The 27,463-nt window shown below is 42.4% G+C and overlaps 1 protein-coding gene across 1 annotated transcript; it reads left to right on the forward strand.

The window, feature by feature from the left end:
• Positions 1 to 834: 834 nt before the first annotated feature.
• ints8 (integrator complex subunit 8) lies at positions 835 to 27,463 on the forward strand. The gene is made up of 27 exons (XM_029731332.1): positions 835 to 964; positions 2,272 to 2,407; positions 2,563 to 2,737; positions 2,890 to 3,030; positions 3,139 to 3,210; positions 3,320 to 3,371; positions 3,482 to 3,664; positions 6,932 to 7,039; positions 7,214 to 7,366; positions 13,844 to 13,944; positions 14,161 to 14,302; positions 14,460 to 14,530; positions 14,723 to 14,898; positions 18,526 to 18,656; positions 18,780 to 18,890; positions 19,180 to 19,384; positions 21,612 to 21,733; positions 22,004 to 22,188; positions 22,374 to 22,467; positions 22,554 to 22,615; positions 22,795 to 22,913; positions 25,667 to 25,770; positions 25,937 to 25,987; positions 26,101 to 26,174; positions 26,285 to 26,349; positions 26,440 to 26,483; positions 26,654 to 27,463. Exons 2-27 carry the CDS (start codon positions 2,278 to 2,280, stop codon positions 26,768 to 26,770), a joined length of 2,988 nt encoding a protein of 995 aa, XP_029587192.1. The 5' UTR covers positions 835 to 964; positions 2,272 to 2,277; the 3' UTR covers positions 26,771 to 27,463.

Below are 27,463 nucleotides of genomic sequence, written 5' to 3' on the forward strand. Positions count from 1 at the left end.
GCTTCCAACTTTGTGGCAACAGTTTTGGGAAGGCCCTTTCCTATTTTAGCATGACAATGCCCCCGTGCACTAAGCGAGGTCCACACAAGAATGGTTTGTAGAGATCTGTGTGGAAGAACTTGACTGGCCTGCACAGAGCCCTGACCTCAACCCCATTGAAAACCTTTGGGATGAATTGGAACGCCGACTGTGAGCCAGGCCTAATTGCCCAACATAAGTGCCCGACCTCATTATTGCGCTTGTGGCTGAATAGAAGCAAGTCCCCGCAACAATGTTCCAACATCTAGTGGAAAGCCTTCCAAGAAGAGTGGATGCTGTTGTAGCAGAAAGGGGGGACCAACTCCATATTAATGCCCATGATTTTGGAATGAGATGTTCGACGAGAAGTTGTCCACATACTTTTTGTAATGTAGTGTATGATGGACCCACAGATGGAGGAATTACATTTTCAGTCATATGGACCACAGCATTATGTAAATCTGTATAAGAGCCACAAAAGTAACATCAGTGGTCCACCACTGGAGGTATTGGATTAGACTTGTCAAACAAATGTCAGACTATTCATCAGTCTGCCTGGAAACTGTTTTTGGTTGTAGTAATTTGAATTGAAGAAAATATGTTACTGGCATAATAAAGTTCATCCAAACTGTCCATGGAAGTGATGTAATAGCTTGTTATTGTTTCCATCTTTTTTAAACTAACAAATAGGTAGATGAATAGGAAGATTAGGCAAACATCTGCAATTTGTGAAGACTGTCAGATAAAGTACAAATGCAAGTGCACGATGCGCAAAAAAAGGTGCAAGATAACCACGTTCATGATTGGAGCGGATCCGGAAATTACGTCATGGGTGTTTATTGAGCAAAGCAAATCATTAGAAAGCATCTTGGAGTAAGCTCGCTAACGTTAGGTGTCAAAACATTAAACCTTTCTGAATATTTTTAGAATTGCAAACTCAAAAAAGGTAAACTCTCATGCATTTACATTTGCCAGCTTGATAATATTAGGGAAACCCACCTAGCTAGCATCAACCGCTAGCTGCTAACATTAGTTTAGATAGCTAGCCAGCTAACTTTTGTTTGCTTGATTGTGCACCTCATCAGATGTTTTTCTCTTTAGCTTAATTTCTTTAGGATTTTGATATTTGTATAACTTAAGTTAGACTGGTTTTGGATTTACTATTTAATATCCATTAGACATTTGGTTACTTAGCCACTAGGTAGCATTTTGGAAAAGTGAGCTTGCAGGGTTGGTAGCTCTGGGTCCAGTGTTTCCACTAGATAGCCCAGCCACAATCAATTTGGCTATATCGTAAATATTTATGAAAACAAACATTTGTTTTTAATTTGAGGTTGGGTGTAAGGTTATATTGTCGTTAGGTTTAAAATCAGATTTTAAGAAGAGGAATTGTAGAAATAGGCGGGGTATATGACTTTGTGGCTGTGTTAAGTATCTGGTCCAGGGTGTAGTGAGCGAACGCGACCAGAACTACAGGGTTCAGGTTGCAAAACTTTCGAATTCCCTGCACTTCCGAAATCCCGGTTGGGATCTAAAGGGAACTACTATTTATGGCAAACCAGTGAATTTATTTTAAATTGGGATTAATTCCATTATAATTTAGGAGATTAGGTAATTGCAATTTCAATTCAATATGAAATTGCAATTTCTTGTTGCTTACTGAGGATTTTTTTTCAGCGCTTTGAGGTGGAATTTCTAACAAGCATGGTTAGCTTCTTAAAAATGTAAGCATCATGTAACCTTGCTCTCCAGAAGCCAAGGAAGCATTCTATCTTATCCCTAGGGTTCTCAGATGTAAGTATCGCCCATAGCTGGGACCATGGGGACTACAATCCAGACACTCTCTGTTTTAACATTTAGAAATGTTAGACTCTCTTGTGATATGGTTTTGGAAACATAAAATCCTCTACTTTCACATCACGTAAAAATAATTTCACAAATGCAAAACATACAGTTAGTTACTGTACACTGTTGTAACCGGTTTAACAGTTGTAGCAGGACAGTATTTATTTTTAGTTACAACACTTTTCTGGCATCCTTCCATTACACAGGTGTTCGGGGGCCGCTAGATAATTAGTACAGGTGGTCGATCACCTCTGTCTTCCGTGAACAAGCATTGTAACGTGAAAATATGGCTTTGTGGGAACCCTAACCTTATAACGATCCCACCCCCCCGGATGGAAGATGCCTTCGTGAATAGAATTGGCATCTATGAATAGCCTAAGTGTAACCAAGACTGTGTGACACTGACAGGTGGAGATGAGTGCAGAGGCGGCAGACCGTGTGGCTGTGAGCGGCAGCCGGCCGAGCACTCCTCCTCAGACCTCCTGGTTCGAGTTTCTCCTGGATGAGATGCTGCTGGAGAACCACCTCCAGAAGTCCCATCCAGGTCTGCTGAGAGAAAGAAAGAGAATCCTCTCTGAATATTGGTCCAGATCTGATTGGCATAACCATATTGGTAGCAGTGATTGAACTTAGACATGAGGGGACTCAAACTTCACTGGTTTGTTTGACTGAAAACGTATATACGTTTCCTTCCTTCAGATCCTGTTCCAGTGCAGCTTGTCATCCAGTTCCTTGAACAAGCGGCCAAACCCTCTGTGAATGAGCAGAACCAAGTCCAGCCTCCTGCAGACAACCGCAGGAACCGCACTCTGAAGCTGTTGGCTCTTAAAGTAGCAGCACACTTGAAGTGGGATCTAGATGTATTGGAGAAAGGGTGAGTGTGATGTAGAAACGTTTGCAGTGACTCTTTTTATTTGAGAATTTGTTGTTATTCCGTTACCCTGAAAAGCTAGCATAGTAGTGTGGTTTTTGTTAGTTTTTATGTAGGTGTTTCATATTGAATTGACACATCCTTTTTCCCTCCAGCTTGACTATTCCTGTGTTGAACATGCTGCTGAATGAGCTGCTGTGTGTGAGTAAGGTTCCACCTGGAGTGAAACATGTTGACCTGGATCTGTCTACCTTGCCTCCCACCACTGCCATGGCTGTCATCATCTACAACCGCTGGTGAGAATGGGTAATGCGGAGGAGGATTGATTGTACTGTATAATAGACCACCAGGTTGACATAATTCTGTCATTTCTAATAATTGTATCCATATTTTGTCTCTCGAAGGGCCATACGAACCATTGTGTTAAGTAGTTTTCCAGAAAAACAGACAAAACCCGGGCCTCATCAGATGAACATGTAGGTTCTTTGGTTCTCCTTCTGCTTTCAGAATTAAATTGGTATTGCTGTAGGTATGACAGGATGTTTATCAGTACAGCGTTACATTCCTTTTCCATGTTGTCTATAGGTTGAATATTGTGCAGCAGGAGAAAGAGTTGACTGAAAATATCCTGAGCGTGGTGAGTCTGCTATTTTCCTCAGGACATATTAGACAACGGAACACCATTTTAAAACATGAGTGAATGACCTGAGGGATTACATGGTGCTGTGTCACTGTCTCCTATTGCAGCTGAAAGAACAGGCAGCGGACTCTATCATGGTGTTGGAGGGATCTCTTGGTCTGAAGAAGGACTTTTATATCCACACCCTGAGGACTCTGGACCTGCTGGCTGCCGACCCCAGTACTGCTAATGGGGAAACGGAGTCGTCCACAGCAGGCCTTAGGATCAGTGCTGATGAGCTGCACTGTCAGGTGGGTATACTCACAGAGACTATTAAATTACCATATTATATACAGTACCAGCCTAAAGTTTGGGGACACCTACTCATTCAAGGGTTTTTCTTTATTTTTACTATTTTCTACATTGTAGCATAATAGTGAAGACATCAAAACTATGAAAAAACACACATGAAATCATGTAGTAACCAAAAAAGTGTTAAACAAATCAAAATGTATTTTATATTTGAGATTCTTCAAAGCCTTGATGAAAGCTTTGCACACTCTTGGCATTCTCTCAAACAGCTTCACGTGGAATGATTTTCCAACACTCTTGAAGGAGTTCCTACATATGCTGAACACTTGTTGGCTGCTTTTCCTAAACGCTGTGGTCCAACTCATCCCAAACCATCTCATTTGGGTTGAGGTCGGGTGATTGTGGAGGCCAGGTCATCTGATGGCTTAGAAGGAATAGAAGCTGTTTAGAAGCCTCAAAGACTGTTTTTCTCAAGTCTAGGTCCATGAGAAGGGTGGCTGGAGTCTTTGACAATTTTTAGGGCCTTCCTCTGACACTGCCTGGTATAGAGGTCCTGGATGGCAGGAAGGTTGGCCCCAGTGATGTACTGGGCTGTTCGCACTACCCTCTGTAGTGCCTTGTGGTCAGAGACCGAGCAGTTGCCATACTAGGCAGTGATGCAACCAGATGGTGCAGCTGTAGAACCTTTTGAGGACCCATGCCAAATCTTTTCAGTCTCCTCAAGGGGAATAGGTTTTGTCGTGACCTCTTCACGACTGTCTTGGTGTGCTTGGACCATGTTAGTTTGTTGGTGATGTGGACACCAAGGAACTTGAAGCGCTCAACCTGCTCCACTGCAGCCCCGTCAATGAGAATGGGGGTGTTCTCGGTCCTCTTTTTTTCTGTAGTCCACAGTCATCTCCATTGTCTTGATCACGTTGAGGGGGAGGTTGTTGTCCTGGCACCACATGGCCAGGTCTCTGACCTCCCTATAGGCTGTCTCATCGTTGTCTGTGATCAGGCCTACCACTGTTGTGTCATCGGCAAACTTAATGATGGTGTTGGAGTCGTGCCTGGCCGTGCAGTCATGAGTGAACAGGGAGTACAGGATGGGACTGAGCATGCACACCTGAGGTGCCCGTGTTGAGGATCAGCGTGGCGGATGTGTTGTTACCTAACCTTACCACCTAGGGGCGGCTGGTCAGGAAGTCCAGGATCCAGTTGCAGAGGGAGGTGTTTAGTTCCAAGGTCCTTAGCTTTGAGGGCACTATGGTGTTGAATGCTGAGCTGTAGTTCATGAATAGCATTCTCACATAGGGGTTCCTTTTGTCCAGGTGTGAAAGGGCAGTGTGGGGTGCAATAGAGATTGCATCATATGTGGATCTGTTAGGGTGGTATGCAAATTGCAGTGGGTCTAGTGTTTCTGGGATAATGGGGTTGATTTGAGCCATGGCCAGCCTTTCAAAGCACTTCATGGCTTCAGACGTGAGTGCTACTGGTTGGTAGTCATTTAGGCAGGTTACCTTAGTGTTCTTGGGCACAGGCACTATGGTGGTCTGCTTAAAACATGTTGGTATTACAGACTCGGACAGGTTGAAAATGTCAGTGAAGACACTTGCCTGTTGGTCAGCGAATGCTCGCAGTACCCGTCCTGGTAATCCGTCTGTCCCAGCGGCCTTGTGAATGTTGACCTGTTTAAAGGTCTTACTCACATCGGCTGCGGAGAGCATTATCAGTCTTCCGGAACAGTGCTCTTATGCATGTTTCAGTGTTATTTGCCTCGAAGCGAGCATAGTAGTCGTTTAGCTCGTCTGGTAGGCTCGTGTCACTGGGCAGCTGTCGGCTGTGCTTCACTTTGTAGTCTGTAATGGTGTGCAAGCCCTGCCACATCCAACTAGCGTCAGAGACGGTGTAGTTCGATTCGATCTTAGTCCTGTATTGACGCTTTGCCTGTTTGGTGGTTCGTCGGAGGGCATATTGGGATTTCTTATAAGTTTCTGGGTTAGGGTCCTGCTCCTTGAAAGCGGCAGCTCTAGCCTTTAGCTCAGTGCGGATATTGCCTGTAATCCATGGCTTCTGGTTGGGGTATGTACGTACGGTCACTGTGGTTCATGTACAGTCACATCTCTGTGTACGGAGTAAAGGTGTGTGTCAGTCAGTCTGTGGTGGTATGTAAACAGCTACAAAAGTACAGATTAAAACTCTCTAGGTAGATAGTGTGGTCTACAGTTTATCATGATATACTCAACCTCAGGCGAGCAATAACTCGAGACTTCCTTAGATATCATGCACCAGCTGTTATTTACAAAAATACATAGTCTGCCGCCCCTTACCAGACACCGCTGTTCTATCTTGCCGGTACAGGTTATAACCAACCAGCTGTATGTTGAGTGTGTCGTCATTCAGCCACCTCTCTGTGAAGCATAAGATATTACAATTTTGAATGTCCTGTTGGTAGTTTAATCTTCCGCGTAGGTCATCAATTTTATTCCCCAAAGATTGCATGTTTGCTTGCAGAATGGAAGGAAGTGGAGGTTTATTAGATCGCCTACGAATTCTCAGAAGGCAGCCCACCCTTTGGCCCCTTTTTCTCTGCCTCCTCTTCACGCAAATCTATGGAATCTGGGCCTTTTCCCGAGAAAGCGGTATATCATTCACGTTGGGCTCGTCAGACTCGTTAAAGGAAAAAAAGGATTCTGCCAGTCTGTGATGAGTAATCACTGTCATGATGTCTAGAAGTTATTTTCGGTCATAAGAGACGGTAGCGGCAACATTATGTACAAAAAAGTTACAAACAACGCAAATAAACAAAACAAAAACACAATCGGTTGGGGACACATAAAACATCAGCCTTCTCCAGCGCAAATGCATTCCAGGTGACTACCTCATGAAGCTGGTTGAGAGAATGCCAAGAGTGTGCAGAGCTGTCATCAAGGCAAAGTGTGGCTACTTTAAAGAATCTCAAGTATAACATATTTTGATTTGTTTAACACTTTTTTGGTTACTACATGATTCCATATGTGTTATTTGATAGTTTTGATGTCTTCACTGTTATTCTAGTGTAGAAAATTGTAAAAATAAAGAAAAACCCTTGAATGAGTAGGTGTCCAAACTTTTGGCTGGAACTGTATATAATTATTGTTTAATATATGTCCTATTAAAGTTCTATATGTCATTATATGGGTAGACTACTCTAGATAGAAGATTATCCTATTGGATGCAGTATGGCCAGAGAGAACGGCTCACAGAGCTCAAGCTCTTGGTAAACAACGTCTTATGTCCTACAGGTGCATTATGATTTGGGAGGTATTTTCTTTCAACAAGGCTGCTCAGACCAACTGGCATATGAGAAGGCTAGAGAGCATTTTCAACAAACACGAGAGTTGCTGTTGAAGGTACAGTATTGAGCTGTAGATGTTGATATATTTTGCTTTGGTAGTTTCATGGTCTCTTGCACTAAAATATATTCAAAAACATATCATACATTTGGTCTGACTTTGATTCAATTTGATATGAGTTTTTGTGTTAATGATGTTCATCACTGTAGCTCTGCTGTTCTTGTATTGCAGTTTGACTTGACGCTTCACGTTCACCTGGATGAGAAGCGTCTTGCTGGGTACTGGAACGCCTGCAGGGCCCTGACTGGAGCCTTGGACCCCAGTGACACACAGCTAAACCCCTACGGACAGATCAACAGCCTCATCAGAACTCGCAACTACCAGGTCAGTCAGCCTGAGAACATAAAAAATAAATAAATGCAACAAGCAAAAAAACAAATTAGCACCAATGTAGACTGTGCCTTGCTGCTGATGGTATAAAAATGTTCTCCTGTGGTTTAGGCATTATGTAAGGAACTGAAAGCCACACAAACACAATCAGTAATTTTGTGAACAATTATTTATGTTTTTCTTGCATGTCCTAGACAATTACAGTTTCACGATATTAATATGTACAGTTCATTGGGGGGAAACAATCACAAACTAAACACCATACAAATTAAAAAGGACAAAACAAAATAGATTAAAGATGAATAGTTTTCAGTTTTTTAAAACAGTCTGTTAAAATGTAATTCTCAAAGGCTACCAACCCAGAGCCACATAGCATTGCCCTGCTCCCTGCTCTTCTTTTTTCCTATCTCACATTGTTGTGAAATTTAGCTCTTGCAGGTGGTAGATAGCATGTGACCATTTACCAAAGTTTTGGGCTTGGCCCCACGCAGTCTGGCAGTGGATCTTTCCAGCTGTGCAATGTCCAAGTACATAAGAAGGCACCGTGATGCCGACACATTGGTAAATACCCAATAAATGACTGGGAGTTTATATATGGAGTGTGCGACTCTATTTATTTTGATACTTTATAGTTTATTCACCGTTTAGTCAGCACCTCCAAACAAAATCATTTTTCTGGTTGTGCGCCAGCGCATGTTTTTTTATTTTACAAGTACATAAGAAACCATCTGCAAAGGGCAATACCCGGTTCAAAAACACTGCTGTTGATGCAGCCGTAACAATCCGCCTCTCTTGACAAGATAATGAATTGCTACGGCTACAACCCAGCAGGAGGAGGGATGGGCAAACGGGTAGGTTCCTGCCAAGAATAGCATTATAAAACACTAACAACATGAACCCAAAGAGACTTTACCGGTACACAGCTCCAAACGGTCCTTCTCCCAGAGCTCCATAACAGGTAGATGTTTTATATTACGAGTCACTAGCCTATCATATAGTGAGGATGCCATTCCAGCTTTCCTTGGACGTGAAAGCGGTTTCAGTAAAGAGTGAGGGTTTGGTGTCCCATGGTACAGCATAGGTTTTCAACACTGTATGGAATCTGAGATTTAAACAAAGAACCAGGTAGAGTGACTCTTTCAGAACTTGAAAGAAACAAATCCCTTGCACGTTGACGATACACTTTAAAACAAGAATATCTTGCTTAAACCACAGAGGGAATGTAAACTGCATAATGCCAGATACAATAAAATTGTTATTACAAATAGGAGAACTCATGAAAATTGCAAGTTGTGCCCAGATAATTATTGATTTGGTACCAAACAGTCAAATGTATTTTTGTTATAATAGATCCCATAAAAGATTAGCCTTTTTTGGTTATTGCTTTATCCCAGAAGAAAGAAGGTCCTGAATTCTGATTGGGTGAGACTTGGCCTCCTCTATTGTCCACCAAGGCACATCTTGTGAGTCATGCCAAATAGTCACTGACCTCAGCTGATATGCCCAATAGTAGAGTTTAAAGTTTGGTAAAGAGAGCCCTCCAAACTTTTTTGGGGCATTGTAAGGTGGAGAGGCTAAATCTAGGACGTTTCCCATTCCAAATGAAAGTTCTCACCAAGATATCTATGTCTTTAAAGAATTAAGTTGGGGAAGGAAGAGGAAGCATTGAAAACAGGAAATTCATATGGGGGTGGACATTCATTTTAACAACCTAAACTCTCCCATAAAGAGTAACATGGAGACCATCTACTTACATTTTTTTTTTTTTTTCAATGTTGCAACAAAATTCTCCTTGGGTTGCAAATTAGGTCAAATTTTTATGCCCATGTATGTAAATAACTTATTTTCTAAACTGAGCGGTAAAGAGGGTAAAGTAACTTGTTTAGAGGCATTCAGATCGACTTGGACCAGTTAATATTATAGCCAGAGAAAGAGCCAAATTCTTTAGAGGTCAAGTACGTGTGGTATAGAATTAGAGAGATTGGACAAATACAGTAATGTGTCATCAGCATAATGGAAGATGTGGTATATGGTAAAATCTTAATATTTTGCCTGATGGCCTGGGCTAGCAGCTCTAATGACAAGGAAACTCTGAGGTGTATATAGATTGGAATAAAAAGTAGTAAATGTATGATTTAATTTGGGAGGGATAGAAATAAAGTTCACCTTTTTACTGTTCCTAATGACATCAATAGATGACAAATGTTCACGTTTGCTTCAGTTAATTTCCAAGTGCCTACTCGGTCTATCCGCATTCTCATAGTAATTCTGTCTCAAGTTCGAATGAATAAATTCAGCCCTAGAACTAGTCACCATCTTAGGCTCAGTTTTAAATGCGTTGGGTTCTCTCTGCACATCTTCAGTGTAGTTAGACTTTTGCATCAACTCTAGACAGGCTATTTCTCTCTAATTAAGAATCAGAAGGTTGCTTTTTTTTATTATGTGATGAAAAAGAAGTACATACTCCTAATGCAACACTTTGTTACTTCCCTTAATGTACTGTATATGGGTCTACCCCTGGTTGTGCATTAACCTGTAAGAAATTCTTAATGCCAGCCAAAATTGTGTTTTAAGAATTCCCTATCCTGCAAAAGAAAAACATGAATCTCTTAAAACCTGTGACTTCTCAAAATGATAAATCAATAATGGAGAATGGTAAGATAACAGCATAGGTAAAATATCTGCATGGGATATACAGTACCTTTTCAGAAAGACGGAGTCTGTGGTCTCTAGTACTAGGATTTCTTAGGTGTTAGGCATCCACAATGTTCATGTCATCTAAAAAGCTCTTGAAATAATTTGAAGGTGCCCGGTGTGCCAAGATATTAGCACTGGTGGTATCAATAGTAGGATCTAGAGTCAAATTAAAATCTCTACCAAGAATGGTCACTGAATCTGGGAAGTCTAACAATTTAAGCTTCAGGTCTTCAAAAAGGATTTAACAATAGCCTTTGGTGCATACATGGAGGACTAACCTAATTTAGTGTCATTTAATAGTAAGAGGGATAACTATACTGACCTTCAGTTTCTCCCCCAGACACCACCACCTTCATATTAAGTTTCCTCTTAATTACAATTATAACACACTTTGTGTTCCTTGGGGCACAAAAGTAGGCTATTATCGACTAACCTGTACCACAGCACATTGACTCAGTACCTGTATCCCCTGTACATAGCCTCGTTATTGTTATTTTTTTTACTTCTAGTTTATTTAGTAAATATTTTCTTAACTGCATTGTTGGTTAAGGACTTGTAAGTAAGAATTTCACGGTAAGGTCTACACCTGTTGTATTCGGCGCATGTGACAACTTAAAGAAAATGTGTTCTTATAAAATTTGTTCTGAAATCTTTTTATCAGTGGGAAGTAGGAAGGCAAAATCTTTTTTTTTTTTTTTTTTACATCGTAAATACTCAACACTTAATTCTCTTGATAGGGGTGTTTGAAAAAACTTTGCACAGAATATTGTTTAGACCCTTCAGAATAGCGCAAACTGGCTCTTACCAGAATAGACAGAGTGGGAGGTCCTGGTGCACAACTTATTTAATTTAAATTTAATTTAAATTAACTGATTAAATTAACATAATGCCCACTAAAATAAATGACATTGTCCATAACACGAGGTGGTTAATCCATACATGTACATAGCTAAATGTATGGAGAAACATTGTGGGAGGAATAAACCTCCACTGAAACACATATATCCCAAAGTATGTGATCCTCATTAATATTGTACGTCAGTCATTGTATAAGGGACATGTTGGGAGACCAGTTAAATCTCTGGGAGTTTAAGTATGTCACAATGAAAATGTTTTTCATACACTACCGGTGAAAAGGTTTAGAACACCTACTCATTCAAGGGTTTTTCTTTATTTTTACTATTTTCTGCATTGTAGAATAATATTGAAGACATCAAAACTATGAAATAACACATGGAATCATGTAGTAACCAAAAAAGTGTTAAACAAATCAAATGTATATTTTTTGATGACAGCTTTGCACAATCTTGGCATTCTCTCAACCAGCTTCATGAGGTAGTCACCTGGAATGCATTTCAATTAACAGGTGTGCCTTGTTAAAAGTTCATTTGTGGAATTTCTTTCCTTCATGCGTTTCAGCCAATCAGTTGTGTTGTGACAAGGTAGGGGTGGTATACGGAAGATAGCCCTATTTGGTAAAAGACCAAGTCCATATTATGGCAAGAACAGTTCAAAGAAATAAAGACAAACGACCATTACTTTAAGACATGAAGGTCAGTCAATATGGAAAATTTCAAGAACTTTGAAAGTTTCTTCAAGTGCAGTCGCAAACACCATCAAGCACTATGATGAAACTGTCTCTCATGAGGACTGCCACAGGAACGGAAGACTCAGCGTTACCTCTGCTGCAGAGGATAAGTTCATTAGAGTTACCAGCCTTACCAGCCAAATTGCAGCCCAAATAAATGCTTCAGAGTTCAAGACAGACACATCTCAACATCAACTGTTAAAAGGAGACTATGTGAATCAGACCTTCATGGTCTAATTGCTGCAAAGAAACTACTAAAGAACACCAATAAGAAGAGACTTTCTTGGGCCAAGAAACACGAGCAATGGACATTAGACCAGTGGAAATTTGTCCTTTGGTCTGAGTCCAAATTGGAAATTTTTGGTTCCAACCACCGTGTCTTTGTGAGATGCGGTGTGGGTGAACGGATGATCTCCGCATGTGTATTTCCCACCGTAAAGAATGGAGGAGGAAGTGTTGGGGTACTTTGCTGGTGACACTGTCTGTGATTTATTTAGAATTCAAGACACACTTAACCAGCATAGTTACCTGCAGCGATACGCCATCCTATCTGGTTTGGGCTTAGTGGGACTATCATTTATTTTTCAACAGGACAATGATCTAACACACCTCTAGGCTGTATAAGGGCTATTTGACCAAGAAGGAGAGTGATGGAGTGCTGCGTCAGATGACCTGGCCTCCAACCTCAACCAAATTGAGTTGGTTTGGGATGAGTCGGACTGCAGAGTGAAGGAAAAGCAGCCAACAAGTGCTCAGCATATGTGGGAATTCCTTCAAGACTGTTGGAAAAGCATTCCAGGTGTAGCTGGTTTTGGTATTTTAATAGGATCCCCATTAGCTGTTGCAAAAGCAGCAGCTTCTCTTCCTGGGGTCCACACAAAACATGAAACACAATACAGAATGACATAATACAGAACATCAATTCACAAGAACAGCTCATGGACAGAACTACATACATTTTTTTAAAAGGCACACGTAGCCTACATATCAATGCATACACACAAACAATCTAGGTCAAAAAGGGGAGAGAATGGTAATTTTGTTTTAGCACTTTTGGTTACTACATGATTCAATGTATTATTTCATAGTTTTGATGTCTTCACTATTATTCTACAATGTAGAAAATAGTAAAAATAAAGAAACCCTTGAATGAGCAGGTGTTCTAAACCTTTTGACCGGTAGTAGATATCTACCTATAGAAGGGAACCATAGGAGCGCTAAGCAGAACTCATGATTATTACAGTTTCCTGTTTCCTATTGCTCGTTCATGTACAATGAGGACAGTCAATGCTTTCTGAAGGCTATGCAGGAATTTCTGAGCCTCATCAGGAGTGTTGAATAGAAGCTGTCGATTTGTTGTGGGACACTTTAAGCTTAGCAGGATACAGTAGAAAGTTCGGTATAGCTCTTTCTCAGGCTTTGCATGAGCGACCCAGCTGCTTTGTATGCATCCATGAAGGCCATTTTGTAGGTATATATAGCGGAGCATCCTGAAGATCAATGTTCTCGGTTGGTTGTTACCGCCGGGTTTTAGTTCAGCGACGTGCGCGTTCCAGTTCAATCACCCCACGGGATGACAGTCTGGGGAGCCACAGGCGTAAGGATGAGCTGCATGAATAATCTTCATCTCGGCTAAATGATTCGTCATGCCATAGGAGTTATCTGCGTAGGTACTGATTTCGTCAGTGTTGTGTTTACATTGTATTGTCTGTGTGGGATGATTTTGTTGCGACAGCCTAGTTTACCTTTTGTGTTTTTCAGTCTGAAGTTGGATGAATTTCATCTTGAATAATTCAATGTCTGTGAAGATGGAATTGACTGTGACACTGGTAGATATTATGTCAGTATGCATTTCAAGTAAAGAGTATTTTAGATCACCACGCTGTCCCAAAATAAGGAAGAGTTGAGATAAAACCGACTCATCCATGCCGGGAAGGTGAACGCCTTCTGCAAGCTACATCCTCTTTCTTATCTTCTTGATTTGTAGACTTGGTAGTCATGTCCAACATATCAATTTTTCGGTGTTTCAGTGTTCATCCTTGTTCGTGATTAGTTAAGAGATGTTCAAAAGTATGATAGAAATGCCATTTTAAAAGTTTGCACCAGCATGAGCAAAACTCCTATGCCACCATCTTGCTCAGTAACCGGAAGTCTTTGAAGTAATTGAAGCCTCTTCTTTTCCTCAGGCTCTTGTAGAGGCTTTCATCAAAGACAATGTGTCCCTCAGCTTGCCCAACCACCTCAGACAGTCTGTCCTGAGGGAGTTTTTGCACAAAGTCCAGCAAGGGTGAGAACACTTGGTGGTTAAAGCATTCAACCCAAAATGGTATCTTTGAAATGTACTATACACCACTTCACTGTTTTAGGCGTAAATATTTTTCTAAGAACCAAATGTATTAAAATGAGGCACATCAGTCTTGATTGCTTGCAAGCAGTCCCATCTTTAAGACGTTTAAATGCTTGCTGGTGTTATGTTAATGCTCTGTTTACATGATGTACACAGGGAGAGGGGCCTGGACGAAGTGTGTCACAAGCTTTGCGTGTGCAACGCTGTTCGAGACGCCCTGCAAGGGGAGGTCCTCAGTGTGCGTTTTCAGCAGCTGCTCCACAAGCCAAGAAAACATGTGGTGGACTTTATGCTAGAGGTAGAACTACAAACTCATAGCCTGATTAAACCACAATAAAGGCTGTGCTCACCATTGTTTGTCTGGTTTAACCAGGCTAACAAACCCACTCTTCTCAATTAATTTAATTCCTATGTATAAACACTAATCTACATTCAAACGGTGTTTCCTCTTACAGGTATGCACAAGGTCGTTAGACAAGGACCGTTCATCAGAGACCTCCAAGAGGAAGATGGTTATTTTTCTAAAGTGCGTAGGATTGAGTTAACTTAGATTTGAGGCATTTTGTAAGCTTGTAATAACTGCAGATCTAATGTGTTGGTGTAGCCTGTTGGTGGTGAGCAGTATGCCAAATGCTGATACCTGTCCTGACATTTGATGCTTCCCCATCATAGACATGTATTAATATCTTTCTACATCATTGTCCCCACTCCCATGCAGAACCCTGTGTGAGAGCTTGGCAGAGCCCCACCTGGTGTTCGTGGTAACCGCCCATAAGCTGTTCACGGAGCTGCTGAAGGAGGAGGATAGGAAGATCCTGGTGGAGCAGATGAGGAAGAGGTCAGCCACGGTCAACCTCTGTGCCAAGCCTCTGCCCTCCTTCTATGACATCCCAGGTATGCTGCTAAACTCAGCAAAAAAATAAACATCCTCTCACTGTCAACTGCGTTTATTTTCATCAAACTTAACAAATATATGTATGAACATAAGATTCAACAACTGAGACATAAACTGAACAAGTTCCACAGACATGTGACTAACAGAAATGGAATAAGGTGTCCATGAACGAAGGGGTGGAATAAGGTGTCCATGAACGAATCTGGTGTGGCCACCAGCTGCATTAAGTACTGCAGTGCATCTCCTCCTCATGGACTGCACCAGATTTGCCAGTTCTTGCTGTGAGATGTTACCCCACTCTTCCACCAAGGCACCTGCAAGTTCCCGGACATTTCTGGGGGGAATGGCCCTCACCCTCCGATCCAACAGGTCCCAGACGTGCATAATGGGATTGAGATCCAGGCTCTTCACTAGCCATGGCAGAACACTGACATTCCTGTCTTGCAGGAAATCACGCACAGAACGAGCAGTATGGCTGGTGGCATTGTCATGCTGGAGGGTCATGTCAGGATGAGCCTGCAGGAAGGGTACCACATGAGGAAGGAGGATGTCTTCCCTGTAACGCACAGCGTTGAGATTGCCTGCATTGACAACAAGCTCAGTCCGATGATGCTGTGACACACCGCCCCAGACCATCACAGACCCTCCACCTCCAAGTCGATCCCTCTCCAGAGTACAGGCCTCGGTGTAACGCTCATTCCTTCAACGATAAACTCGAATCCGACCATCACCCCTGGTGAGACAAAACGGCCACTCGTCAGTGAAGAGCACTTTTTGCCAGTCCTGTCTGGTCCAGCGACGGTGGGTTTGTGCCCATAGGCGACATTGTTGCCGGTGATGTCTGGTGAGGACCTGCCTTACAACAGGCCTGCAAGCCCTCAGTCCAGCCTCTCTCAGCCTATTGCGGACAGTCTGAGCACTGATGCAGGGATTGTGCGTTCCTGGTGTAACTCGGGCAGTTGTTGCCATCCTATACCTGTCCCGCAGGTGTGATGTTCGGATGTATCGATCCTGTGCAGGTGTTGTTACACGTGGTCTGCCACTGCGAGGATGATCAGCTGTCCGTCCTGTCTCCCTGTAGCGCTGTCTTAGGCATCTAACAGTACGGACATTGCAATTTATTGCCCTGGCCACATCTGCAGTCCTCATGCCTCCTTGCAGCTTGCCTATGGCACGTTCACGCAGATGAGCAGGAACCCTGGGCATCTTTCTTTTGGTGTTTTTCAGTCAGTAGAAAGACCTCCTTAGTGTCTTAAGTTTTCATTACTGTGACCTTAAATGCCTACCGTCTGTAAGCTGGTACTGTCTTAACGACCGTTCCACAGGTGCATGTTCATTTAATTTTTTATGGTTTATTGAACAAGCATGTGAACAGTGTTTAAACTCTTTACAATGAAGCTCTGTGAAGTTATTTGGATTTTTGAATTACAGTTGAAGTCGGATGTTTACATTCACCTTAGCCAAATACATTTAAACTCAGTTTTTCACAATTCCTGACATTTAATCCTAGTAAAAAATTCCATGTCTTAGGTCAGTTAGGATCACCACTTTATTTTAAGAATGTGAAATGTCAGAATAATAGTAGAGAGAGTGATTTATTTCAGCTTTTATTTCTTTAATCACATTCCCAGTGGGTCAGAAGTTTACATACACTCAATTAGTATTTGGTAGCATTGCCTTTAAATTCTTTAATTTGGGTCAAACATTTCGGGTAGCCTTCCAGAAGCTTCCCTCAATAAGTTTGGTGAATTTTGGCCCATTCCTCCTGACAGAGCTGGTGTGACTGAGTCAGGTTTGTAGGCCTCCTTGCTCGCACACACTCTTTCAGTTCTGCCCACAAATGTTCTATAGGATTGAGGTCAGGGCTTTGTGATGGTCACTCCAATACCTTGACTTTGTTGTTCTTAAGCCATTTTGCCACAACTTTAGAAGTATTCTTGGGGTCATTGTCCATTTGGAAGACCCATTTGCAACCAAGCTTTATCTTCCTAACTGATGTCTTGAGATGTTGCTTCAATATATCCACATAATTTTCCTGCCTCATGATTCCACCTATTTTGAAGTGTACCAGTCCCTCCTGCAGCAAAGCACCCCCACAACATGATGCTGCCACCCCATGCTTCACGGTTGAGATGGTGTTCTAAGGCTTGCAAGCCTCCCCCTTTTTCCTCCAAACATAAGGATTGTCATTATGGCCAAACAGTTCTATTTTTGTTTCATCAGACCAGAGGACATTTCCCCCAAAAGTACGATCTTTGTCCCCATGTGCAGTTGCAAATCGTAGTCTGGCTTTTATATGGTGGTTTTGGAGCGGTGGCTTCTTCCTTGCTGAACGGCCTTTCATGTTATGTCGATATAGGACTCGTTTTACTGTGGATATAGATACTTTTGTACCCGTTTCCTCCAGCAAGGTTATTTGCTGCTGTTCTGGGATTGATTTGCACTTTTCGCACCAAAGTACGTTCATCTCTAGGAGACAAAATACATCGCCTTCCTGAGAGGTATGACGGGTGCATGGTCTCATGGTGTTTGTACTTGCGTACTATTGTTTGTATAGATGAACCAGATTTGTGGAGGTCTTGGCTGATTTCTTTTGATTTTCTCATGATGTCAAGCAAAGAGGCACTGAGTTTGACGGTAGGCCTTGAAATACATCCACAGGTACACCTCTAATTTTAGATTTTATTTATTTTACCTTTTTTAACTCGGCAAGTCAGTTAAGAACAAATTCTTATTTTCAATGTGGGTTAACTGTCTTTTTTCAGGGGCAGAACGACAGATTTGTACCTTGTCAGCTCGGGTATTCGAACTTGCAACCTTTCGGTTACTAGCCCAACGCTCTAACCCCTAGCCAACAGCCAATGGCATCGCACGGCGCGAAATACAAAACCAACTAAAATACCACAATTCAATTTTCTCAAACACAGATGCTGTAATGTCGATAGAGATGCAACAGAAGGACAACAAATTGTCAGACAGGGCACTTCCTGTATGGAATCTTCTCAGGTTTTGGCCTGCCATATGAGTTCTGTTATACTCACAGACACCATTCAAACAGTTTTAGAAACTTTAGTGTTTTATATCCAAATCTACTAATTATATGCATATTCTAGTTTCTGGGCAGGAGTAGTAACCAGATTAAATCAAGTACGTTTTTTATCCGGCCGTGGAAATACTGCCCCCTATCCCAAAGAAGTTAACAAGAAATTTGTGGAGTGGTTGAAAAACGAGTTTTAATGACTCCAACCTAATTGTATGTAAACTTCCAACTTCAACTATCTTTGAAAGACAGGGTACTGAAAAAGGGATGTTTCTTTTTTTGTGGAGTTTATATTTGCACTGCTGTCTGGCTAAACACAGGTGCCACACAACATCACTTCGGCAAGTATTCAGAGCTCTGTATGGCAGGGGTGGAGAAGTAGGGGCCAGTATGTGGGTTCTTAGGTGATTTAGTAGATGACTTATTTATCATACCTCTTGTCTGTCTTGCATGGAAAGTTTGCCCTCTTGTTTAATCTAAAGCTCCCATCAAGGAGTGATGCAGTCTTCTTTCCCATGTATTATGTTATGGATGTGCATATCCCTCTGATCCTGTGCTTGTCCTTCTGTTCCCTGTTGCTCCCCAGCTGCGGCCAGTGTCAACATTGGACAGCTGGAGCAGCAGCTCATCCTCTGCCTGGATGCCCGCCGCATCCGGCAGATCCTAATTGAGCTGCACAGCATGGCCGAACGACCCTTCTGGCGGGTTAACAACAAGGTCAGGGTTCAAAGGTCACCACAGCTGGACACAGACTGCTTCTACAGCACCTATTATTTTAAATGTTAGCAGTGATTTTGTTAGAATGATACTTGCCTGAAACGTTATTCCTTGTACCTACAGTGGGAAGTACCTCCAGATTACATCAATGTGATACTCAACATCAAAGACAACCTGACCAAGGATCTGGTGTACATCCTCATGGCCAAAGGGCTTCACTGCATCACTGTAAAGGTCAATCCCTTTCATATTCTCCATAAAATCATGAGAATTATGGAATATGAAGTTCATGGGTCAACACAGTGTTACTGTTGGTTGATGGAAGATGGGATGTATTCCTTGTCAACAAACCTTGATTTTGTAGTACTTATAGGTCCGGTTTCCCAGACACAGATTAGGCCTAACCCTGGACTAAGAAATGCTTTCTGATTTTTAGTCCAGGAATAGACTTAATCTGTCTGGGGAAACCAGCCCATAAAGAACTTGGGTTGATCTCATCTTTGTAATGTTGTTGGTATCCCAGGACTTTGCCCACACGCGGCAGCTCTTCTCAGCCTGTCTGGAGCTGGTGACTGAGTTCTCTCCTAAGCTAAGGCAGGTGATGCTAAACGAGATGCTGCTTCTGGAGGTGCGGGCCCACGAGACCGGGGTGGCTGAGGGTAGCAATGTCAGACCCCCACCCGACCTGGTCAGCAGGGTGCGAGGCTACCTGGAGATGAGGATACATGGTAGGTGAATGGAGAAACGGTCACTTTACTCATGAAACGTTCAAGGCATAAATAATGAAGCACATGGAAAGTTTGATTTCAGGCCTCAGGTCCCTCAGAGTTTTGCATATCAGTGTCTTATAATGTACAGTTGTGGCAAAATATATTGGCACCCTTGCACTTTTCTTAAATAATTCCCTATTTCTTCTCAAATAAATTGAAATAATTTCAACATTGTAGGACCAATTTTGTTTTAGTCAAGCATGGGTAGAATTATTGGCACCCCAGAGCTAGTACTTGGTCACACAGCTTTTTGCTGTTCACAAATGCTGCCAACAAATGCTTCCTGTAGCCATCAATGAGCTCTGCGCAGAAAACTGCTCTAATTCTTCAATGTTTGAGGAGTGCCCTCCACCAAGTGTTGTTTTCAGCTCTCACCATGGGTTATGGATGCGATTCATTCTTCGCTGGCCACTCCAGAACAGTCCAATGTTTGTTCTTGAACCGTTCCAGGGTGCATTTCATGTGTGTTGGGGGTTGTTGTCCTGCTGGAATACCCATAACCTTCAACAGAGAAACAGGTTTTGGATCCTGGGTTGAACATTGCACTCCAAAACATTTTTATAATCTGCTGATTTCATGATGTCTTGCACACATTCAAGTCACCCAGTACCAGAGACAGAAAAGCAACCTGGGTCTCCATTGAAGGTTGTGGGTCTTCAAGCAGGACAACGACCCCAAACACACACCAAAAAGCACCCAGGAATGGTTCAAGAAGAGATGCTGGACTGTTAAGTGGCCACTGACGTGTCCAGAGATGAATCACATCCAAAACCTATGGTGAGGGCCGGCCAAGTGGCGTAGAGGTCTAAGGCACTGCATCGCAGTGTTGCAGCGTCACTACAGCCTGGGGTTCGATCCCAGGGACACCCGGCCGTGACTGGGTGTCCCGTAGGGCGGCGCACAATTGGCCTAGCGTCGTCCAGGTTAGGGAAGGGTTTGGTCAGGGGGCTTTACTTGGCTCATCGCGCTTTAGCGACTCCTCCAACACATTTGTGCAGCTGGCTTCCGGGTTAAGCGAGCGGGTTTTAAGAAGCGCGGGTCATGTTTCGGAGGACGCATGACTCGACCTTCGCCTCTCCTGAGCCCATTAAGGAGTTGCAGCGATGAGACAAGATTGTAATCACAAAATTGGGGAGAAAAAGAACATTTAAAAAAAATATATACCGTAATTTCCGGACTATTGAGCGCACCTGAATATAAGCCGCACCCACTGAATTTAAAAAAATAATATTATTTTGAACATAAATATAAGCCGCAGGTGCCTACCGGTACATTGAAACAAATTTACACAGGCTTTAACGAAACACGGCTTGTAACAAAAATAAATAGGCTTTAACGAAACACGGCTTGTAACAAAAAATAAAAAATTAGCAGTAAACAGTAGCCTACCAAGAAAGTCATTGCTCCAGACCAAGCTCCAGTGCAGCAGCTCTATTTCCTTTTCCAACAGCCAGATCAATCGCCTTCAACTTGAAAGCTGCATCATATGCATTTCTCTGTGTCTTTGCCATGATGAGGGTGACAAAATGACTACCGTAATCAGAATGATGGGAAGTTTGAGAGCGCTCGATTTAATCTAAACAGTAAACAAAAAAGTTGTTTGACCTTAACCCATTCGTCAATTTCATTGGTCTAATGAAAGCTTCATGCCGCCAAAAAACTGAGCACTTCACAATGTTTAAAAAATATATATATATATTATGTGAAAGCGGGAAAAATCCATATATTAGCCGTGTCATTGTTTAAGCCGCGAGGTTCAAAGCGTGGGAAAAAAGTAGCGGTTTATAGTCTGGAAATTACGGTATATAAAATGGTAATCTCAAAACAGCAGTCGGTGTAGGGCACCCCTCAAACATTGAAGAATTAGAGTAGTTTGCTTCTTAAAGAGGGCCAAATTTCCAGTAGAAAGGAGCAGCAATCTCATTGATGGTTACAAGAAGTGTTTGTCTGCAGTTACCTTGGCCAAAGGCTGTGTGACCAAGCTCTGGGGTGCCAATAATTTTGCCCATGCGCATTCTAAACTAAAGGTTACAAAAACAAAATTGCTTCTACAATGTTGAAAATTTAAAACATTTGTATTTTTCTTAAATAAGGAATTAAGAAAAGTGGCAGTATAATTAAGGGTGCCAATATATTTGGCCACAACTCTGTATGCCTATGGTCCGTGTGTTTCTTGCCATTCCAGATCTCCCTCTGCGCCAGATAGTAGGGGAGGAGTGTGTGGCCTTCATGTTGAACTGGAGGGAGAATGAATACCTGACACTGCAGGTGCCCCAGCAGCTGGTCATGAACAACCCCTACATCAAGGTACAAGTCTCTCAAAGACTGCACGACACCTCACTTTCTATCTGAAGAGGATATAAGATGTGTTTATCATCAGTGTTCTGTGACTGAACCGTATCATAAATACATTTGTGACACACAAAACTACCACACTGGTTATTGCTTTGTGATATTGAGACGTATTCAATGTTACTTGTGTGCCAGTTTAGTTGTATTGTGTTCTGCCAATCATGGTCTGTTGATAGACTCAAATCCTTTGCTCTACACCTGTGGCACACCTTTTGACCCCAATAGCTGGGTCAGCTCCTGGCCTCCACCTGTAAGGAGCTCCCGGGTCCTAAAGAGAGCCGGCGTACAGCCAAAGAGTTGTGGGAGGTGGTAGTGCAGATCTGCAGTGTGTCCAACCAGCACAAGAGAAACAGTGACGGACGTGTCAGCCTCATCAAACAGAGAGAGTCCAGTATGGGCATCCTGCAAAGGTAAACAGGCCGGTAGCCATAGTTGGTCAATGACCAAATAAGAATGGATGAAATAAACATGATTACACTCAGGTTAACTACTGTTTTTATAACTACAGGTTTCTTCACCTGGCTTAGTCCTCATCAGTTTATACTGAAAATTGAGGCAGACATAAATGTGCTGACGTTTCCCATATTATTTTTAGGAGCCGATTCATCACATTCATCAAGAAGCTTCGGGAACCACTGGTGCTGACCACCCTTATCTCACTTTTTGTGAGGTTTCATAGCATAGTGCGGGTAGGTTTGGCCACCTTCTGCACACTGGTGCAGGCTATAATGAAACATGTTCTCTCATGGTTGAACAAATTTGCATCTCTCTACAGGATGATATTGTCAATGAAGTGACAGCAGAACACCTTGCCATTTGGCCATCAACCCTGGCAAAGTATGAACATGTTTGCTTCTATATGGCTACAGAATGTGGTCCTATTTTCCATTGAGTTCCATTTTTGAGTTTCTAAAAGATAGTGTCTTCTCACCGTATGAGTTTATGAAGACTATTTACTTTGCTGCTCACTCGACAATAAGGCAACTTACTGTCTTCCGATAATGTTTGTCTTCTAGCATGCAGGCTGTGGATGTGGAGGCGGTGGCTGTGACCGTTAAAGAGCTTGTGACCTACGCCCTTACACTGAACCCCAACAACCAGTCCTGGCTCATCACGCAGGCCGACATCTACTTTGGTAAGCAGCACTCAAATGGTGGTAGAGAACCTTACCAGGGGGTGTATGTATCAAGTGTCTGAGTAGTGCTGATCTGGAATCGGATCCCCTTTGTTCATGTGATCTAATTAATTGTGATCTATAAGGCAAAACTTGCCCTAAATCAGCCCTCCTACTCCCAAGTCACTTGATATACACTGAATGCACAAAACATTATGAGCAACTGCTCTATCAAATCAAATGTATTTGTCACATACACATGGTTAGCAGGTGTTAATGCAAGTGTAGCGAAATGCTTGTGCTTCTAGTTCCGACCATGCAGTAATATCTAAGTAAGTAATATAACCTAACAATTTCACAACAACTACCTTATACACACAAGTGTAAAGGAAAGAATACAAATATGTACATACAAATATAAATGAGTGATGGCCGAACGGCATAGGCAAGATGTAATAGATGGTATGGAGTACAGTATATACATATGAGATGAGTAATGTATGGTATTAAAACATTATATGAAGTGACATTGTTTAAAGTGGCTAGTGATACATTACATCAGGATGGCAAGATGCAGTAGATGGTATAGCGTACAGTATATGCATAAGAGATGAGTAATGTTGGGTAATTAAACATTATATAATATAAAGTGGCTAGTGATAAATTGATTACATCAATTTTACCATTATTAAAGTGGGTTGAGTCAGTATGTTGGCAGCAGCCACTCAATGTTAGTGATGGCTGTTTAAGTCTGATGGCCTTGAGATAGTCTCTCGGTCCCCGCTTTGATGCACCTGTACTGACCTCGCCTTCTGGATGATAGCGGGGTGAACAGGCAGTGGCTCGGGTGGTTGTTATCCTTGATGTTTTTGGCCTTCCTGTGACATTGGGTGGTGTAGGTGTCCTGGAGGGCAGGTAGTTTGCACCCGGTGATGCGTTGTGCAGACCTCATGACCCTCTGGAGAGCCTTCCGGTTATGGGCGGAGCAGCTGCCGTACCAGGCGGTGATACAGCCCGAGAGGATGCTCTCGATTGTGCGTCTGTGAAAGTTTGTGAGTGTCTTTGGTGACAAGCCGAATTTCTTCAGCCTACTGAGGTTGAAGAGGTGCTGCTGCGCCTTCTTCACCACGCTGTCTGTGTGGGTGGACCATTTCAGTTTGTCCGTGATGTGTACGCCGAGGAACTTAAAACTCTCCACTACTGTCCCGTCAATGTAGATGGGGGGGCTGCTCCCTCTGCTATCCATGGCAGAATGACCAGGTGAATCAAAGTGAAAGCTATGTTATCTTATTGATGTCACTTGTTAAATCCACTTCAATCAGTGTAGATGAAGGGGAGGAGACAGGTTAAAGAAAGATTTTTAAGCCTTGAGACAATTGAGACAGGGATTGTGTATGTGCTATTCAGAGGGTGAATGGGCAAGACAAAATATTTGTGCCTTTGAACAGGGTATGGTAGTAGGTGCCAGAACTGCAACACTGCTGGGTTTTTCACACTCAACAGTTTCCCATGTGTATACACAAATGTCCACCACCCTGTGGGAAGCATTGGAGTCAACATGGGCCAGCATCCCTGTGGAACGCTTTCGACCCCTTGTAGAGTCAATGCCCAGACTAATTGAGGCTGTTCTGAGGGCAAAAAGGTTGGAGAGGGGTGCAACTCAGTAGTAGGAAGACATTCTTAATGTTTTGTACACTACATATACAATGCATTCGGAAAGTATTCAGACACCTTGACTTTTCACATTTTGCTAATCCGTAATCTAAAATTGATTTGAAATAAGTTCCCCCCCCCCTCAATCTACACACAATACCACATAATGACAAAGCGAAAACAGATATTTAGACATTTTTGCAAATATATAATAAATAGAAATACCTTATTTACATAAGTATTCAGACCCTCTGCTATGAGACTCAAAATTGAGCTCAGGTGCATCCATTGATCATCCTTGAGATGTTTCTACAACTTGATTGGAGTCCACCTGTGGTAAATTCAATTGATTGGACATGATTTGGAAAGGCACACACCTGTCTATATAAGGTCCAACAGTTGACAGTGCATGTCAGAGCAAAAGACAGGATTGTGTCGAGGCACAGATCTGGGGAAGGGTACCAAAACATTTCTGCAGCATTGAAGGTCCCCAAAAACACAGTGGCCATCAAGACTCTTCCTAGAGCTGGCCGCCAAGACTCTTCCAACTGTTGGAAGGTTCACCTTCCAACAGGACAACGACCCTAAGCTCATAACTAAGACAACGCAGGAGTGGCTTCGGGAAAAGTTTTTGAATGCCCTTGAGTGGCCCAGCTAGAACATCTCTGGAGAGACCTGAAAATAGCTGTGCAGCGACAGTCCCCATCCAACCTGACAGAGCTTGAGAGGATCTGCAGAGAAGGATGGGATCAACTCCCCAAATACAGCTGTGCCAAGCCTGTAGCGTCATACCCAATTAGACTCAAGGCTGTAATCGCTGACAAAGGTGCTTCAACAAAGTACTGAGTAAAGGGTCTGAATACTTATGTAAATGTCATATTTCAGTTTTGTATTTTAATACATTTGGAACATTTTCGAAAACTATTTTTGCTTTGTCATTATGGGGTATTATGTGTAAATCGTTTTTTTAAATCCATTTTAGAATAAGGCTGTAACAAAATGTGGAAAAAGTCAAGGGGTCTGAAATACTTTCCGAATGCACTGTACAGACCCTAGAACAAGTTTAGTTGGTAGCTAGTTGTCACAGTCAAGTAATGTCCTTCTCTATTTTGTCTCCCCAGTGACCAACCAGTACTCTGCAGCGTTGCATTTCTACCTCCAGGCTGGGGCAGTGTGCTCTGACTTCTTTACCAAGGCTGTGGCTCCTGATGTCTACACTGACCAGGTCGAGAAACAGTCTGGTGTTTTCAAATGAAACTCATAGGGCTCTGGTCAAAAGTAGTGCACTATATAGGGAATAGAGTGCCATTTGGCACGTAGACTTGGTGTTTTCTTGTTTAAACACCCAAGATCACTGGATTATTTGTGACGCTGATCTATTTTCTTTGCAGGTCCTAAAGAGAATGATCAAGTGTTGTTCGATGCTGAACTGTCACACACAGGTCAGACTTCTTTCTTTCCAGAAAGTTTATAATGGTTCTTATTCAGTACGTTGATTTTAACTTTGTAAATGTTACATGTTTGAAGGCTATGATCATGTTGTCTTGCTGATTAGGTTGCAGTTCTGTGCCAGTTTCTAAGGGAGGTGGACTACATGACAGCATTCAAAGCTCTTCAAGAACAGAACAGGTATGACAATTTATTGGGAGGGAGGGCCTTGTACACCCAGGCAACGAGATGAGATTTGGAAGGATGGCCCTGTGACTAATATAGGCCTATTTGTTCCATCTTATCATTAGTCACGATGCCATGGATTCGTTCTATGACTACATCTGGGACGTCACCATCCTTGAATATCTCACACGTATCCTTTAAAATTTAGTTATTTACTTAGGCATTATTTTAGCAGGCAAGTTTTTAAAACAATGTTTACCTCTTGACTGCGTGCGTGTAGACATCCACCATAAAAGGGGTGAGAGCGAGAAGAGACAAATTGCTGTAAGTAGAATCTATTTCCATTGAATACCTTAATTCGCTATGGCTTATCTAGTCTCCGTCGACAGCCATGTGTCTTTTGGAGAGCCTAGAAGCCCAATCGACTAAACCTTAGGGGTGGTTTCCCGTACCGATTAAGCTTAATCCTGGACTAAAACAGGCTCTCTCCTCAGATCAAGGCGATCGGACAGACTGAGCTGAATGCCAGTAACCCCGAGGAAGTTCTGCAGCTGGCTGCACAGAAGAGAAAGAAGAAATTCCTGCAAGCTATGGCCAAACTGTACTTTTAGATAAAACCGGACCACCAAACGTGGGGGGAAAAATGTTTTCAAATAAATAGTTAGCAGTTCATATTTTGTACTCAATACCTGTAAGCAGTTTTATTCCCTGTGTTCAGAGATGGTAATCCCCTGAGGTACACAATGGCCTGGTTTAACAAACAGCACCACTTTAAGTTACATTAGCCTTTCAGAAGTGTTCAAGTTAACAGATTTTACCTCTGGTTGCATATACAAGAAAATACTCAGTGGCCAGTTTTAGGTACACCACCCCGTTCACGAAAATGGTTCACTCTGTGGCTTGCTATAAGGCAGGCAGACACAGGCATTCAGTTACTGTTCAATTGAATATTAGTGGGCAAAATAAGTGGCCTGGGCATGGTATGATCGTCGGTTCCAGTATCTCAGAAACGGACGGCCTCCTGGGCTTTTCACGCACGACAGTGGCTAGGGTTTACAGAGAATGGTGTGACAAACAAAAAAAATCCAGTTAGCGGCAGTCTTGTGCGCAAAAACAGCTCGATGACAGGTCAAAGGAGATTTCAGGCGGCAAAGGGGGCGGGTCCGAGCTGGCACTAGATTGGTGTACCTAATAAACTGGCCACTGAGTACATGTAGTTAATGCCATACTCTGATTTACATACAGGAATAGAATCTTCCAGAAATATAATTCAGAAAACTCATCAATATAACCTCACATTTTAA

Source organism: Salmo trutta, chromosome 34 (assembly GCF_901001165.1).
Source record: "Salmo trutta chromosome 34, fSalTru1.1, whole genome shotgun sequence".
NCBI lineage: Eukaryota > Metazoa > Chordata > Actinopteri > Salmoniformes > Salmonidae > Salmo > Salmo trutta.